This window comes from Rhagoletis zephyria, unplaced genomic scaffold (assembly GCF_001687245.7).
Source record: "Rhagoletis zephyria isolate East Lansing unplaced genomic scaffold, Rhagoletis_zephyria_1.1 Rzeph_scaffold_00129, whole genome shotgun sequence".
NCBI classification, from domain to species: domain Eukaryota; kingdom Metazoa; phylum Arthropoda; class Insecta; order Diptera; family Tephritidae; genus Rhagoletis; species Rhagoletis zephyria.
Genome location: NW_016157213.1, coordinates 252849 through 269768, shown reverse-complemented (window position 1 = coordinate 269768; position 16920 = coordinate 252849). Strand labels below are relative to the sequence as shown.

General features: G+C 34.5%; 1 protein-coding gene across 6 annotated transcripts in view; it reads right to left on the bottom strand.

Annotated features, from left to right (window-relative positions):
• Nucleotides 1-3469: 3469 nt before the first annotated feature.
• Nucleotides 3470-16920, bottom strand: part of LOC108380860 (mediator of RNA polymerase II transcription subunit 15) — a 251110-nt gene continuing 237659 nt past the window's right edge. For all 6 annotated transcript variants that reach the window (XM_017637267.1, XM_017637275.1, XM_017637282.1 and 3 more), the window contains one exon: nt 3470-4682. In XM_017637267.1, the coding sequence (XP_017492756.1) occupies nt 3925-4682 (758 nt within the window). In that variant the 3' untranslated portion in view covers nt 3470-3924. The remainder of the gene's footprint in view (nt 4683-16920) is intronic.

The window sequence follows — 16920 nt, the reverse complement described above, 5'->3', positions numbered from 1 at the left end:
GAAGATGAAGATGAAGATGAAGATGAAGATGAAGATGAAGATGAAGATGAAGATAAAGACAAAGATAAAGATGCAGATGAAGATATACATAAACATAAACATAAAACAAACGATAGAGAGGAAAAAAGTGGGAGGCATAAAAATGAGATGCCATGGTATGTTATGTTATGCTATAAGTTAAACTCCCCTCACCTTTACCCATTCCAACTAATGTTACTTCACACTAATGTTACTTCAATTACATAAACTCCCCTTAATTGTAGTAGTTGAATTTCAACCACTGGGGAACACTAGTAATGATTAATAATCCTAATCGAAATTTAACTCTAATGAACTTATTGGGTATAAATCTAAAACACCAACCGTTATGCTATGAANTAAATTTAACTCTAATGAACTTATTTGGTATAAATCTAAAACGCCAACCGTTATGCTATGAAAACCTCCAAAAATATGGGTCGATAGAACTTTGCATGCTGATTTCAACAACACCATGTTAACGTTACCACTTAAAAATATAAAGGGCAATTTATCTAAACGTGTAATTGCCTCGCTACCACAGAAACCTAGTAAACTTGCTTAATTTTATTTACGAGATTACAAGGTATTTCTAATTAAAAAAAAAAAACAAAAAATTAATAATCGCTTATAGTACTACGGAGTTTACAACTTTAACAGCAAAACGAAATTTAGCACTTCATAGTACCTTATTAATTTAGTGATAGTTGAAATCAGCATGAAGAATTCTATCGAAGTACTTTTTTGGGTGTTCTTTAGATCAACGGTTAGTACTCTGGACTTTTTCCACTTATTAAAGCTTACATACAAAACATCAAAATATCGCACACCGTCTTCAAAAGAGTAAATCCCTGCATCAGCGAATGTGGACGGATACGCAAATGACCCTGCCTGCACAAGAAAATATATTTATTAATATTTGTACATTTATTTCTAAGTATGCAACGGCTGCACTTGACCAAAGTAGTTCCGAGTGGACTGCACCAGCCATACGTGGACGGACACACAGGGATCCTAGCACGCAAAACTTACTTGCAACGGCTGCATTTGTAAAACGCTACTTTTTGAATACAAATTATGAATAACTCCGATACCCTGCAAATAAATATGTAAATTATTGTTTTAATTCAAAATATTTCCATAATTTTTGATTTTTTTGGCATACTTACTTGAATTTGCGCAATAAGAAAATGAATTTCCACGAAACAATCGATGAAAATATCGGCAGTGTTGCCTGTTAAACTTTTTATATGAAGATAATATTTCTCCTAGTATTTTAGTAGTAGTTTCTATAAATCAAAAAAGACGGCAACACAGGCTAAGGCAGAATGCGGGAGCGAGACAACTGCAAGGTTATCCAACCTTGTATATTGAATCATGGTCGAGAGATAGATGACACACTTTTCATATGCTAAATGTACGCGTATTTATTTATCTTCTATAAATCATAAAAGACGGCAACACAGGCTAAGTCAGAATGCGGGAGCGAGACAACTGCAAGGTTATCCAACCTTGTATATTGAATCATGGTCGAGAGATAGATGACACACTTTGGGTGGGCTGTAGAAGTCAGCCGCACCTTGTGCTTTAAGAAAACTAGGTGGAATTAACAAATGAAACTTGGTCAGGATGTTAACGGAGGTATCCTCTAAAACTTGTATAAGTAAAAAATATAAACAATGTCATTGTTTATAAGTTATTTGTTGTTAAAATTTCTTAAGTCGTTCTACTTGATTTCCTTAACAAAAAGTGCATTTGTCACATACTTTCTTATATATATATGCACATAGCACTGTACTTAATACTTTACACACTTTTATTTTATTTTATCTTGTATATAAATCACTTTAATTCAACTTTTATTGGCTTGTAAATTACATTCAATTGCACCCTTATTTACAATAACACATGGTTGCAAACTGACACATAACATGTGTTGCCATATAGTTCAAAACAATAAATACAAAGAAGGCAATGCTTAATACGTGCAGAATACGTAAATTTCTCTGATTGCAAAAATTTACATTGGGATCGATAGGGGTCTTAGTCCTGATCATAACCATAATAGACATCCCTGGGGTGACAGCCCCAGGTTAACCACACAGAAAGTGAATTCTAGTTACCTTATCCTTTCCCCCCACCCCCAGTTGGTTCACCACAAAAGGAGAATTCTTTTTGGTAAGGGTTATAATCCTAAAGCGCGGCCGAAGGCCGCCTACGCAGAAGGGTGAATTCTACTAAGTGAAAATTCCGAATTAAAAATCCGCCTTTATTGTCCAAAATTCCAGTCTGGCAGCACCAAGTTTGATGTTATTTTGCTATCTTATTCATCGTTTATACGAAAACTTTAACAAAAAATTATATAAGAACTATAGGGTTGCTAGAAAAGAGGGGGATATTTTTGAAATCAAGGGGTCCTATTCTACACCTCCCCATCCCCCCTTTTTCTAGAATTTGCCGTCTACTAAAATTCTCCCCGTCGGTGTATTCCTGTTGCTATAAGTCGTAGGCTTCCTGCCGGATTTGACAATTGGCATAGCTGAGAAGAAATTGATTGTAGGCAAATGCTGTGGATTACTGTGCTGCTTCTTTCGCATTTGCATCGGCAAGCTCGTTACCCCTAAGTTAGGTTAGGTTGACGTAGCAGTCGGTATATTTTTATTGCAAAGACAGTTACGTATCGCAATTATAAAAAAAGGGCCTTATTTGGTAATTTTTGGAATAATGCAGTGTGAATTCCTTACAGCTTCAACGAACTTGAAAATTCGACCGTATACTATATATAAGTATTTTATGTAATTGTATTTTCCTGAACGCCTGAATTCCTTAACTTTTTTTAATCTAATCGGCAGAATGGGGAACGCTTTCGGGCCGGGCTTTTTAATAAGACCTTAATAATAGTTCGCAGAAAGCAAGAAAAACACACAGTACAAATAAAATTTTCAATAAAAATATGTATTTGCATATGTAAATACTACTTTTCTGGTACGTTCTAATATATGGTACATACGAGTAGATACAAAAAAGGAGCATTTATGTATGCAAATACATATCGTGTAAGTGCGCTGTTAATAAGCACATACAAAATTCTGTCTTTTTATGGCTGTGACTTCATTGACATCAATTACTTTCGATGATAGCCGAAAGTCAATTAAGGAACTCAAATTGATTACATACTAAACTTAATCATGGACATGTTGTAAGTATTTCTGATTACGAAAGTTTTCATGAATAGAAACTTGTTCTACTTTTTTGATAAAGGACCTTTGGAAATCGAAAAATGGGCGTTTGAAAATCTTTTTAAATGCGGAACCTTTGTAGCCTAAGTTATTTTCTTAAAAGTTTCCGCCCGCTTTTAATTACAGCTTCAGTTTTATACTATAAAAGCTGGCAAGTATTTCCTAATTGGCAGTATTCAATTTTCCAAATACAGTAAAAACTCAGTGCCAACTTGTGTGTGTCATTATTTATTTATCTGCGTTGAAGAAAATTTTGTTCGACATTTGAAGGAGCCAGTCTTACAGAACTTTGCACATAAGAATCATTCCTATCGTAATCCACCAAATCACGAATGCAATTAAAGAAGCTTACATAAAATAGACTAACAAGCTCGAAATTCGTTTCATTTTGGTTTAGTGTAGGTTAGTAAATATTTGTTTATGAATGTGTGTATGTACGCATATGTATCTGAGTAGTGTTGTATCGAAACTTTAGTAAATTTTAGTAAACCTCAATAGTGATAATCTATGTACATATAATTTTGCATATTAATCGAAAAAATAAACATATATGTTTGTATGTATATCTATTACGCGTTATTGGTTCACTGCATAGTTTTTTCTCTTTAAGTTATAAGTAGTTTCCTTTGATTTTGGTTGATCGTTTTCCGATTTAATTGATCAAATTTTAAAAATCGGTGTAAGGCAAATCGTTTGCAGTCGCCAATGGCTTCTGCTGGTAGCCCCCTCCATAGCCACCAGCGCCTAGCCCAGTATTGTAGGCACCGCCGCATGCCTTTGGATAGCTTCCGACACTACTGGCACTGCTGCTTGCCCGCCAGCCGCGAGCCGTGTTGTTGTAGTTTTGACCATGCAACAGCTTATTGATGTTCTGGCGTTTTGTGTAAATGGGTGTTGTCGCCCGCTCATAGATGTCATTCCTAGGAACATTGTGCGTTTGATAGGGCGATGACGAAGACGACAAGTGATCGCCGGCGCTACCAGACCTCTCACCAAACTGTGCTGGTGAAGCGTTCCGCACATTTGCGCCTTGACTTTGTATGCCCAATCGACGGGGTTGAGAGTTCCAGTCATTGGTTTCTAGCTGTTGCTCAGCGACATTCTCAAATTTAGCGATCTTTTCGTAGGATAGCGGCGATGGGTTATAACTGATTTGGGTTACATTTGGAGTTGTAGATTGCGGCACTGTCCTGTAGCTGGTGGGTTCATAATATTGCTGCTTTGGTGGGGGTGTAGCGCCGTAACTTAGGAAGCCAACGCCGCCGCCGCTGTTGGGTTTAGCCAGTGGGAAGCTGATTGATGGCACCGGCGACGGTGTAGGTGTGAATTTCCAACTTGGCTTGTTATACGCTTCAGGCTGCTTTATGTTCACCACGGGTGGTGGGGCATAGCTCTCCAAAGAAATCTCCTTCGGCAGATATAACTCTGTTTACAAAAAAGGTTAAAAAATCCATGTAATAGTTGTTGGATTGGCAAGTCGTATAAGTATATGCATAGGATACATTAAATCGTAACACAAAATATAACTAATGTATTGTAAACGCGTCAAAACAACTTAGTAGTTTTTATCTGTTAACCACTCAACATGAAGAGAGTAAATGGAATATTTGAGTTAGTAAAACTCCATATAAATTTATCCTAAAGAATTACCTATCTATAGCATAATTTTTCTTAAAAAAATACAGGGCACATTGGTGTAAAAGATCTGAAAAGTCAGGATTTAAGAGTAAATCATAAGTCGTAGTAGTTTACGTGATTTTTTTTTATGGATTTTTTTGTGCAATTCCTTCGGAATGGCTTTCGAATGGAAAAATAGACAATTCTAAGTGGAAAACTCGGATAAATCCGGAAGAACGCGAAACATTTGATTTTTTTCGACGAAATTTTGCATTTTATCGCATGATTTGATGATTTTGGACGATGTAAAGGTGGAAAGTTCGTTGTGGAGCTTGGAAAATTTCGGATAATTGTGAAATTCATTGTGAGCACGAATCAGTTGGGAACAATTTTCTCCCATATTTCATAACCGATTCGAATGGTTGCTGCTTTTTTGGAAAGGTGTTTAGAAGGAGGAGCGCACAAAGTTTTAATTTTTCCGATAGGTGGCGCAGTGGTCGAGCTACGCTAAATAAATGCATTTGGTACGTAGATAGCCTTTTGCCTAGATTAGCATATAGGATCCATTTTTTCCGTTAAGTGGTCCATGGATCGATCTATTCGAAAAAGTCTTATTTATTGGAGCTGTAAAAGTAACGAAATTTCGGATACCCGTATGTATTCGTTACTAATCCAATCAACACCCGTATCTTTCGTATCGTTACTTTACTCGTTACTTTTGATACAAGCACTTGCACCTCACAAGAATCATCGCAACAAATCTTGTAGCGTAAGGAAATGTTCGTTCGTCCATATACATACATGTACATACATACAGTATATTTTGCTTAGCTGCACATCCTTCTTTGCACGAAAAACTTATGCACTTAACCGAAAAAGGCACTTAAGCTAATTTTCTTTACAACTTCAATGAGGAAGGTATCCAAATCCCTATGAAACCAAATAATGGAGAAGCTCTTACCACGTAGAAATTACTGCAAGCGAAATTTTTACCGAATAGTATCTAATTATCTATATAACTACATAAATTGATAGCCATTTTCGTTGTTCCGCGAGATGAGCAAAATAAATAAAAGACTGTAAAATTAGGTAATTGTAGGGTCAGTGCAGGTAAACGCAATACTTTCTTTGATAATTGATACTAGTTGCACAATTTTTAAGGCACGTATCGCCAATGTGCAGGTATGTTGAATGCATCTATCGGAGCAGTTTCCTTATAAATGTTTAAAATAATGCCTCTGATGCACATTTTGGGGTAGGTATCTTAAATGTGCACTTAAGCATAAAGGCGGCAAAGCAAAATATACTGTATATACATATGTATACACGCAACATATTTTGGTATCGATTCGAACAATTTGATACAATCAAGCACTTGTACCTCACACGAATCATGCATGCATGTACGTACATACACACGCAACAGTTTCGGTACCGCACAATATCTTGTGTCAGAGAACGTAAATTTATAGAGAAGGTCCATGAACGAATCAGCGTGGAAACTGTCAAATACCAACAAAACTGGCGAAGCGCATATTAAGAGCGGCCAGCCAGAGGCAAAATAGATTTAACAGAAATTGTCTCATCAAAGCAAATGCATATTTTTTTTTGTAAGACAGCGAAATCCTGACGGCTATTTACATTTTTAAAATGCTTTTATTATTCTTTAAATTGGTTAATTACTTAAAATAAATGCATGCATAGGTCGAAATATGTAATATGGACATATTGTGTACATGCATATATATGCGAGAGATGCAATTTTTTGAATCTAAAATGTGAAATTTATGCAAATATGTATGCAATTGGCAAATTCGTTGGTGATTTGCCGTCGGCATTTGAGGTGAAAAAATCGACTTTTACTTTTTTACCGATTCATATGGTAGATGCTACGCTATTTTCAATGCAACAAACCGCAGTTTTCTAGCTTCCTTAGTTTTTCCCCAAATTCACTTAAAAGATGGAGACATTGACCAAAAAACGCAAATGCGCACTGTTTGGTGTTTTGATGTCGGCATTAAAAGCGAAGAAAATCTTTTTTTATATTTTTATTGATTCTAATGGTAGTTTACAGGTACGCTATTTTCAATGCAATAAACAGCAGTTTTCTAGCTGCCGTAGTATTCTCACAAAACGTACAAATGCATTGATTGCACTGCACGTGTTTACTTCAAAGTTGTTTTTGTCGAAAAGTTATTTATACTGAGGAAAACTGTGCATTATCATTTTTCACTTCTATACTCGTATTATATGTGAATAATGGGGCATATTCATAGTAAAAATAAAGTCGACACTAAAGTTAGTTACAGCTTTTTCACATCACTTTCAGTGGATTAGGCATCTGTGAAAAAAAGATGCAACTAACTTTCTTCTTATTTGGGACTGAGAAACTTTAACTTAGAGTCGACTTTATTTGGTCTACGAATATGCCCCAATAGTTTTGGAGTCAAATGAAAATGCATTTCCCCATGCATATGTATGTATGTACATATGTACTCCATTAACTGATAACGTTTTTACATGCATACGTATATATGTATGTATGTGCATATTACTGCCAAAATTACTACGCACATACATACAAATGTACATACCCTGCAAAAAATGGGACTAATCCGGGATGACTCCGGGAACAATCGCAAAGGAGCATGCGACTAATACCACTTTTGATCTCTTTATATGGAATGAACTGATCGCTTTTGTTTGAGCATGTCCTATGAAGAGACTAATTGTTCTCCATTATACCCGAACGGGTATAAAAAGCGACTAGTCACTTTTAAAAAATAAAAATAAAAATTTGCGCCAGCTGAGATTCGAACCGGGGTGCTCAGTTTTGTTAGGTGAATACTCTGTCTGTGTGCCAACGCCGCACATGAAATTTCATTGACTAAGTGCGTACATATCATTAAATCGTTAATAGTACCCGTTAGAGATGAATTGTGGACTAATTGATCTCCAATTATACCCATAAGGGAGTAGTCGAGACTAATTGACCTCCATTAGTACCCGTATAAGACTAGTTGCCACTAATTAATGCCCAATTGTACGCGATTGAGAGTAATCTCGGATCTCTTTAGAGATTAGTCGCACAATTTTTTGCAGGGTATTTACAACTCACGGCAGCATACATACATATGCGCATAATTACACGCATACTCAAGTATAAAAATAACTATTTCATTCACAAACGCATTCGCATATTTCTCAAGGTCAAATGATATTCATTCATAAATATGTACTACAGCAGCACATCATCACGATCAAGAGCAACTTTGTCAATCCGACACAAAAATTCTAAAATGTAAAATTGAATAAATCCCGGCCAGCCAAGTGAAAAGTGCCAATTATTTCTCTATATCCAGTAAAATAAGTTATCTCGAATTTTGGTAATTTTTGACAAAACACTCAGGGCGGTATTGTCACTTGCGAAGCGAATGAATTTGGCGAAGCAAACGGTTTGGCGAAGCGAATTAAAAGGCAGAGAAGGTATTAAAAGTGTACGCGATGCGAAGAACTTGCACAAGCTGGTAAAAGCGAACACTCTTAATGAATATTTAAGTTGCGTCCGCCAATCCATTCGCTTCGCCAAACCGTTCGCTTCGCCAAATTTATTCGCTTCGCAAGTGACAATACCGCCCTCAATTTCTCTGTTCCCTTCCAATATTTCAACCACTAACTAGTATTTTAAGGTGTAATTTTAATAAACATCAAATAAAAGTGTACGTTTTCTGCAGGAAAATACATTAATTTTTTTATTAAAATCAAAACTTCTAAAACCACAAACATATGTGGTTTTATCGCAAGTTCACAAATGTAACATGGCAACTTAGCTCGTTTTCACATTTTTCTGTCCGAAATTGTAAAATTTTTGTCCATGACGCTCCACGTTTTTTGTACAGGTGGGTCTTGCCTTGAACACCATTTATATATATACAAAAAAAATATTTTATTTATTTTTTAATATTAAAAATTTCTATACTTCAAAGCGTTTATAAAAATATATTTACATATCGTCGTCTCAGAAAACGGATGTCGAATGTTACAAAACACGGTTTTGAGAAAATTGACTTTGAAGTTTAAGGTCGAATTAATCCGAAACTCTACGGTAGATTTTTGTAATTTTGGAGGAGACGTAGTTGGTGTTATTAGTTTTGATTTCCCATATTTTTTACATTTAATATCTCTTAACGTTAATGAGAAAATTTACTTTTCATTCCGTATACATTTGTCGTAAGTAGCGTTTACTCACCACTTTGTTTTGTCCACAGAACATACGACAATAGTAAAGTATCTATTTCAACGACGATGGTATAATTTGATGAAAAAAACAGACATATTTATTAAATAATGATTACTTATTAGAAAAAACATAACAAAAACATAATCATGTATTTAATAAAAAAAATCTGTACATCTCTTATGCTGTAAATATGTTACGAACATACGTTTTCTTTATATAAAAACAAAAAACAATACTTAAATTCAGTCTTTTGTACATTTTTATCTCTTTCATTTCATTGGAGACTCAGTGCAAGCTAAAATTTAAAAATTTAAAATTTTAAAATTAGTTACTTAGTTTAATTTTCAATTTTAATTGTATCGTTATAGTAGAGGACCATCCAATTGTCGTAAGTTCAAAGTTTTGCGATACATACGACAAATGTTTTATGATTAAAAAAGGATTACATTTGTATGGGAATTTGTCGTATGTGCCACATACGACAAACGTTTTATGATTAAAAAAAAGGTACGTTTGTATGGGAATTTGTCGTATGTGACGCATTTTCAGCACATACAACAAAAGGCATACCCAATCATTAATATTATGTAACATACGACAAAATGCGCACGAAATATCTCAAAAACTAATGGAGATATAAAAAAATGGATTGCAGAAATCGAAAGAGCATGTCCAACTTAGTAAATCTGCATCAAAATCCCAAAATCGTGATTTTGCACATTCGTCATCCGTTTTCTGAGGCGACGATATATGCACGGACGATGTTTAATATTTTTCATCCGTAAGCAAATCTTCAGTACCATAAAAGATTCAAACACACCAAAGTACAAGCAATGCAATGTCCAACCTAGTGTGTATATGAATGTATGCATGTTGCGTGTAAAAAATGTCAATTCCAGTTTGTGTTTAACCCATTTCAGCGGACATAATTTTTTTGGTTTCTGCTGGTTGCAACTGTTAGAGCCAGTTTTTCAGTGCACGGCCGTAGTTTAAACTCAGTTTAAACGCCCGATCTGGCCAATCAAATGTCAGCCAGTTGTTCACTTTAAACTCAGTTTACTTAATCTAAGTTTAAACTGGCACTGAAAAACTGGCCCTTAATGAAGCACAATTTTTATGTTTAATCTTGTCGAGAACGTGGTTACATGCAGAATTTTAAATTAATTATTATTATTCTCCATACAAAATGTACGAGTATTGCTTTATTAAATGCAAACTTATGCGAAAATCTAAATATTTCGTAAATATTTTCGCGCACGTGCCAATCTGGTGTCGATTCGCAGAAATTGAATAATTTGTGTGGATGGAAGTGGCGAGGGGAAGACAAAAGCAGATCAATCGTATATATGTATGTACATATGTACATTTATAAATGCATACATACTTACATTTTCATTTGTTTGTCTTTTTGGATGCTTGAAAAATTTGGTAGCAGAAATAGGTAATGAAATTAAGTTTACAAATATGTGCTTTATAAATTAAGGTTAAGTTATTAATAAATTAGATATGTAAATGACAATGTGGGGGCAAATATGCACATGAGTAGCGAAGCTGCCACCCATCCAATGGCAACTTATACGACTTTATTAGAAAATATTTGAAAACTGAATTATTTCCATAAATATTGAAAATGTTGAAAAATGCGTTAAATAGTTTCGGCTTAGATTAGCGAGATCCTTACGAATTGCTGGGAAAATCCGACGTTTTCAGATTTTTAGTATTTTTAAAAAAGTTTCCAAGTCGAAAATAATTAAAAGCTGAATTATTTCCATAAATATTGAAAATGTTGAAAAATGCGTTAAATAGTTTCGGCTTAGATTAGCGAGATCCTTACGAATTGCTGGGAAAATCCGACGTTTTCAGATTTTTAGTATTTTTAAAAAAGTTTCCAAGTCGAAAATAATTAAAAGCTGAATTATTTCCATAAATATCGAAAATATGGAAAAAATTCATACAGACTTTCGACAAAGTTTTGTGAGATCTCTACAAAAAAAAAAGAAAATAATTCTTTTCAGTTTTTTTTTTTTTTCGAAAAAATTCCAAGTCGAAAAGATTTAAAAACTTAGTTATTTCCATTAATATCGAAAATTTGAAAAAAAGGCTTAAATAGTTTCACATGTTTTTATTTTTTTTTTAAATCCAATACCAATACATTTGTTTACTTGAAAATATCACAAAAATTGGAAAATGTGAAATAATATTTTTGATTTATTTTAACGTTGTATGTACAAATCACCGAGAAGAAGTTATTTTGTCCCCTAAAAACTTTATTTACAAAAAAATCTATACCAATAAAGATTTATGATTGAAAATCTAACAAAATATTACAAAAATCGAAAAATGCTATATAACATTTTCGATTTATTTTCACGGTATTTGTAGAAATCACCGGGAAAAAGGATTTTTTTTTATCAAAAAATATTTTCACAAAAAACACGCACATGGGACTTTTCTATTTGCAATTATTAATAAAATATCACAAAAATCGGAAAATGTTATATACTATTTTCGATTTAATTTCATGTTACTTGTACAAATCATTTAAAAAAAATTTAATTTTTTTTACTTCGGTTTTCTATTTGAAAGTTTTCCCAAAATATCACAAAAATCATCAATATTCATATTTAATTAACATTCCAAACGCTCTCGTGAGATTTAGCTCTGTTAACATTCCTCTTTTCTGCTTTGTATTTTGCTTTCGCTGTTAAGTATTCCAAATATTTGTCGCTCTTAAAATGCGCTTCGCTTGTTCAGTTGGCTCGAAAAATGTGGCATTCACATATAATACGAGTATAGCAGTGAAAAATGATAATGCACAGTTTTCCTCAGTATAAATAACTTTTCGACAAAAACAACTTTGAAGTAAACACGTGCAGTGCAATCAATGCATTTGTACGTTTTTTGTCAATGTATTCATCTTTGATGTGGATTTGTGAAAAAACTAGGACAGCTAGAAAACTGCAGTTTGTTGCATTGAAAATAGCGTACCTATAAACTACCATTAGAATCGTTAAAAATATAAAAAAAAGTTTTTCTTCGCTTTTAATGCCGACATCAAAACACCAAACAGTGCGCATTTGCGTTTTTTGGTCAATGTCTCCATCTTTTAAGTGAATTTGGGGAAAAACTAAGGAAGCTAGAAAACTGCGGTTTGTTGCATTGAAAATAGCGTAGCATCTACCATATGAATCGGTAAAAAAGTAAAAGTCGATTTTTTCACCTCAAATGCCGACGGCAAATCACCAACGAATTTGCCAATTGCATACATATTTGCATAAATTTCACATTTTAGATTCACAAAATTGCATCTCTCGCATATATATGCATGTACACAATATGTCCATATTACATATTTCGACCTATGCATGCATTTATTTTAAGTAATTAACCAATTTAAAGAACAATAAAAGCATTGTAAAAACGTAAAAAGCCGTCAGCATTTCGCTGTCTTACAAGAAAAACATGCATTTGCTTTGATGAGACAATTTCTGTTAATTTTACTTTGCCTCTGGCTGGGCTCTGTTAAAATTCGTTTGTCTATGGCTGGCCGCTCTTAAAATGCGCTTCGTCAGTTTTGTTGGTATTTGACAGTTTCCACGCTGATTCGTTCTTGGACCTTCTCTATAAATTTACGTTCTCTGGTTGTGTTGTATTGATTCACGATGATGGNCAATACTATTGCTAAAAATCGTCAATTCGGAGGCATCAGAGATCAAAGTCAAAATACCCCCGTTAAATCGACCATCAGAACCATTGCGGTCCTTGCTTTACGTTGACTAAACAGAATGTGNACGATTCGGTACTTCGAGTCCGGGGTTGTATTCGTTACTCAGTAACGAATACATAAGGTTTGCTACAGCTCTATTATTTATGGTCCGATTTGCTTGAAATTTGGCACATGGGTAGCTTATTGTCTGGGTTAACATATACTATATTTTTTATGATAGGTGGAACAGACACCGATATATTGGAAAAAACTTTATTTATGGTGCGACTTGCTTGAAATTCGGCACGTAGGTAGCTTATTTTCTGGGTTAACATATATCGTATTTTTTTCTGATAGTTGGACCAGATACCGATCTATTGGAAAAAATCTTATTTATGGCGCAACTTGCTTGAAATTTGGCATGTAGGTAGCCAGGATTAACATATAGGATACTTTTTTCTGAAAGGTGGACCAGGGATCGATCTATTCCAAAAAATCGTGTTTATGGCCCAATTTTCTTGAAATTCGATACCTGCATTAGATATACGTAGAATAGAATTGAGTCTTTGTTTTACAGTTCGAAAGGTGTTTGAAGGCGCCGCACACATGCGGGCATTGGCTATTTAACAATACTTATTACACAGGCCAACAAAAATGGAAAAAAATTTGACGCAGCAAATGTTAACGCTATTTTTGACGTAAGCATAAGGTTTCCATCAGCTCCAGATTTTAAGAAAAACTAGGTGAAAATGTCAAAAAATCGCGTTTTTTGCAATATTTGAGAAGCTCTAGCAAAGAAACAAAGGGTGATAGAATCACCCACTTAGGCTTATATCAAAGCAAAAAATCTCGACTACTGTCACTGCAAATTCCTGCACCTTTGCTTGATGGTCACGTACAGTCATCTGTTGAACAGGAAAAACTGATTTTGGAAGTTTAAGTACCTCCCGCAATTAAGCAAAAGGTGTTAGAACCTTCCAATTAAGGCTTAAATTAAGGCCTGAACTTCTGGCTTTAATCCCTGAAAATACCATTCCTGCACCTTGACCCTAAGGTCACCTATAGTCATTTGTTGAACAGCTAACAGTGATTTTTCCAAATTTTTTGTTTGTTTTCAATTGCATAATTTTCCAGTATTTTTTTTATTGTTTGGCGATAAAAAGTAAATGACTATAGGTGACCATCATTGCAAGGTGCAGGAATAGTATTTTCAGGGATAGTAGTCTGTAGTTCTAAAAAGCATTAATTTAAGCCTAAGCGGAAGGTTCTATCACCTTTTGTTTCCTTGCTAGAGCTTCGCAAATATTGCAAAAAAACTCGACTTTTTGACACTTACACCACGTTTTTCTCAAAATCTGGGGCTGATGGAAACTTTGTACTTACAAATTCGTAATCAGCACGAAAAATTCTATCAAAGACAGCTTTAACATTTTCCGCATCAAAATCGGTGTTGCCCTGTGTTACCGACACTAATTATATAAAGAAAAGCTCCTTCTTTTTATAAGAGGTGATCTCGCGAACGTCTGTACCGAAATTTGGACACCTATTGCAGACTTTCGATATATTAAGGGAGAGTGACATCACCCATACATAATATCGAATTTTTCATAGCGTATATCTTTGGAAATATTTGTAGTAAGTTTGTAGTTTGTCCTGGAATGGGGGGCTTGGCGCTTTCCAAACATATTGAAACTTTTATCTATCTGTAAATATATGTGTACACCCAAAATACAGTGTTTTTTTTTCTTTTTCATAATACATTTTTTTTGTTAATTTTTTATAGAAATATAGTCCATTTTGCATCAAATGGCACCAAATTTTGGGTACGCAGTTTTGTAGGTCACTCAATTTCAGTTTCATAAAGTGCAAGTTTTAAATGGGTACAAGTTACCGTTGATTTGTGAGAATTTTTTTCGCTGATGATGTTGCGCATTTTCTCCGTATAACGAATGCGTGATAGTTTTTTTTTGTATGGGCAAAAATGCCGGAGAGTGTCAGAAATCGTATTTGTGATCCGATTTGACTCATATTCGAGATATATATGTATTGGTAACGATAGGGCAATACTATTGCTAAAAATCGTCAATTCGGAGGCATCAGAGATCAAAGTCAAAATACCCCCGTTAAATCGACCATCAGAACCATTGCGGTCCTTGCTTTACGTTGACTAAACAGAATGTGGACCAATGATACTCACCAGTTTGGAAATTGCCACCAACTATACTATAAAGATTCAAGGACGATTTACCACCGAGCCGCAAGGACTTCTTCCCGGTATAACGCTTTCGTCAGGTTATTTAAGACGGCAATGGTGGATATGCCTTCTGTCGGCCACAAAGCCAAACGTGAACGTGAATTGCTGGCGAAAACGTTGGTCCAAATGTTTCAATAAAAAATGTATTTTAGGCGGGACGAAGTTCGTCGGGTCTGCTAGTATTTTTTATAAATTATGTATATGTTTTGAGTCATATGTTTTTGAGAAAAATACACCGTAGTGATTTGAAAATTTCAAAACTACATTTCTCTACTGTGCACACAGTGCGCTTTTTAGCGCTCCATGCGAATTAATCGTGGCAATTTCGGCAGAAGCAACACTTAGATATGAAACAAGATGGTTTCGAAAGCTAATGTAATTGCCTTTTACGGAAAAATATTGCGATTGAGCCACAATTACTCATTGACTTTAAAAAAACTGGTAAAAAATAGTGTTCTTCGAAAAACACATGCGAAACCCAACGGATTTATTCAAAAAAAAATTTTATTTTTTATTATACTAATATTATAGATTTTGAGAAGAGAAACACGATTGCACTGTTTAAAAACGAAAAAAAACTTGAACCCCTGAATTTAAAAAATGCATTATATATTGCATTTCTTATGATTTGCATGCAGCTCTGCATCTTTCACACAATTTTATATCCCTCGAACACCAAGTACGTTTTAGTGCTATTTAAGACCTTTAACTTCGAAATTTCATTCAAAATTTTACGCAAATTTTCGGAGTAAAACCTAGTAAAAACTAGTACAGCAGTTTCGAAGTTTGATTTAAAATCGTTATAACTTGGTTATCAGAGCTTGGCTTAAATTAAAGGTCTTGAATTGCACTAAAACGCATTTATTGCTAGAGGGTTATGGTTGTGAAGGATGAACAGCTGCACGCAAATAGAAAAAATGCAATAAATAACGTATTTTTTAAATTAAGGTGTTCAAATTTTTTTCGCATTTTGGAATCGTGCTGCTCATCTCAAAATCTATAATACTATTATAATAAAAATACATAGGTTTTTTGTTTTGGAATAACACGGTGGATTTTGCATGTTTTTTTCCAAGAACACTATTTTCACCAATTTTTTTAAGGTCAAGGGGTAATTGTGGCGCAATGGTAATATTTTTTCGTGAAAGGGAATTATATTAGCTTTCAAAACCATTTTGTTTCATATCAAAATGCTCTTCTGTCGAAAGCGCTACGATTAATTCGCATGGAATTTCCCCCCGCAGAACCGCCCCTGTTACTTGAGTATATCCGGAGATCAGTAATGAACAGCGCAAGGCGTGTTACATTTTTTATGAAAAGAAATATGGCAAAAGCTCTCTATGCAAATCACGGAACCCCAATGGACGCTATATCGAATCGATATCGATATGGTGCTCATTTCAAGTATCGCTGTAAAACTATCCGATTATAATTAATATCGTAATAAAAAGATTCAATATCCCAAATATCAAAAACAAATTTTAAAAATTTTATCTGAACATTATCTCGTTTTTTATAAAGAATGATTTTTATTGCCCAAGTCATATTGGGAAAACTTCCGACTAAATCCTGGAGTACTTGAACAGACTTGTTGTTTGTAATAATATGTTTACAAGCATGTTCACGGTGAGTCAAGTTTCACCTCAAGTGACCCAACTTTTGAAATCTATGTCTTCCGATCGGGATGAAATTTGCACCAAGGTTAGTCCTAAACAAGTAAGAAAGTCTAAGTTCGGGCGGAGCCGAACATTAAATACCCGGCGCAAGTATTAAATATATGTTTTCCACCTTTCCGAAAGCTACCGCTACATGATAAGCCGGGGTGTATACATTTTAAGTAAATTAG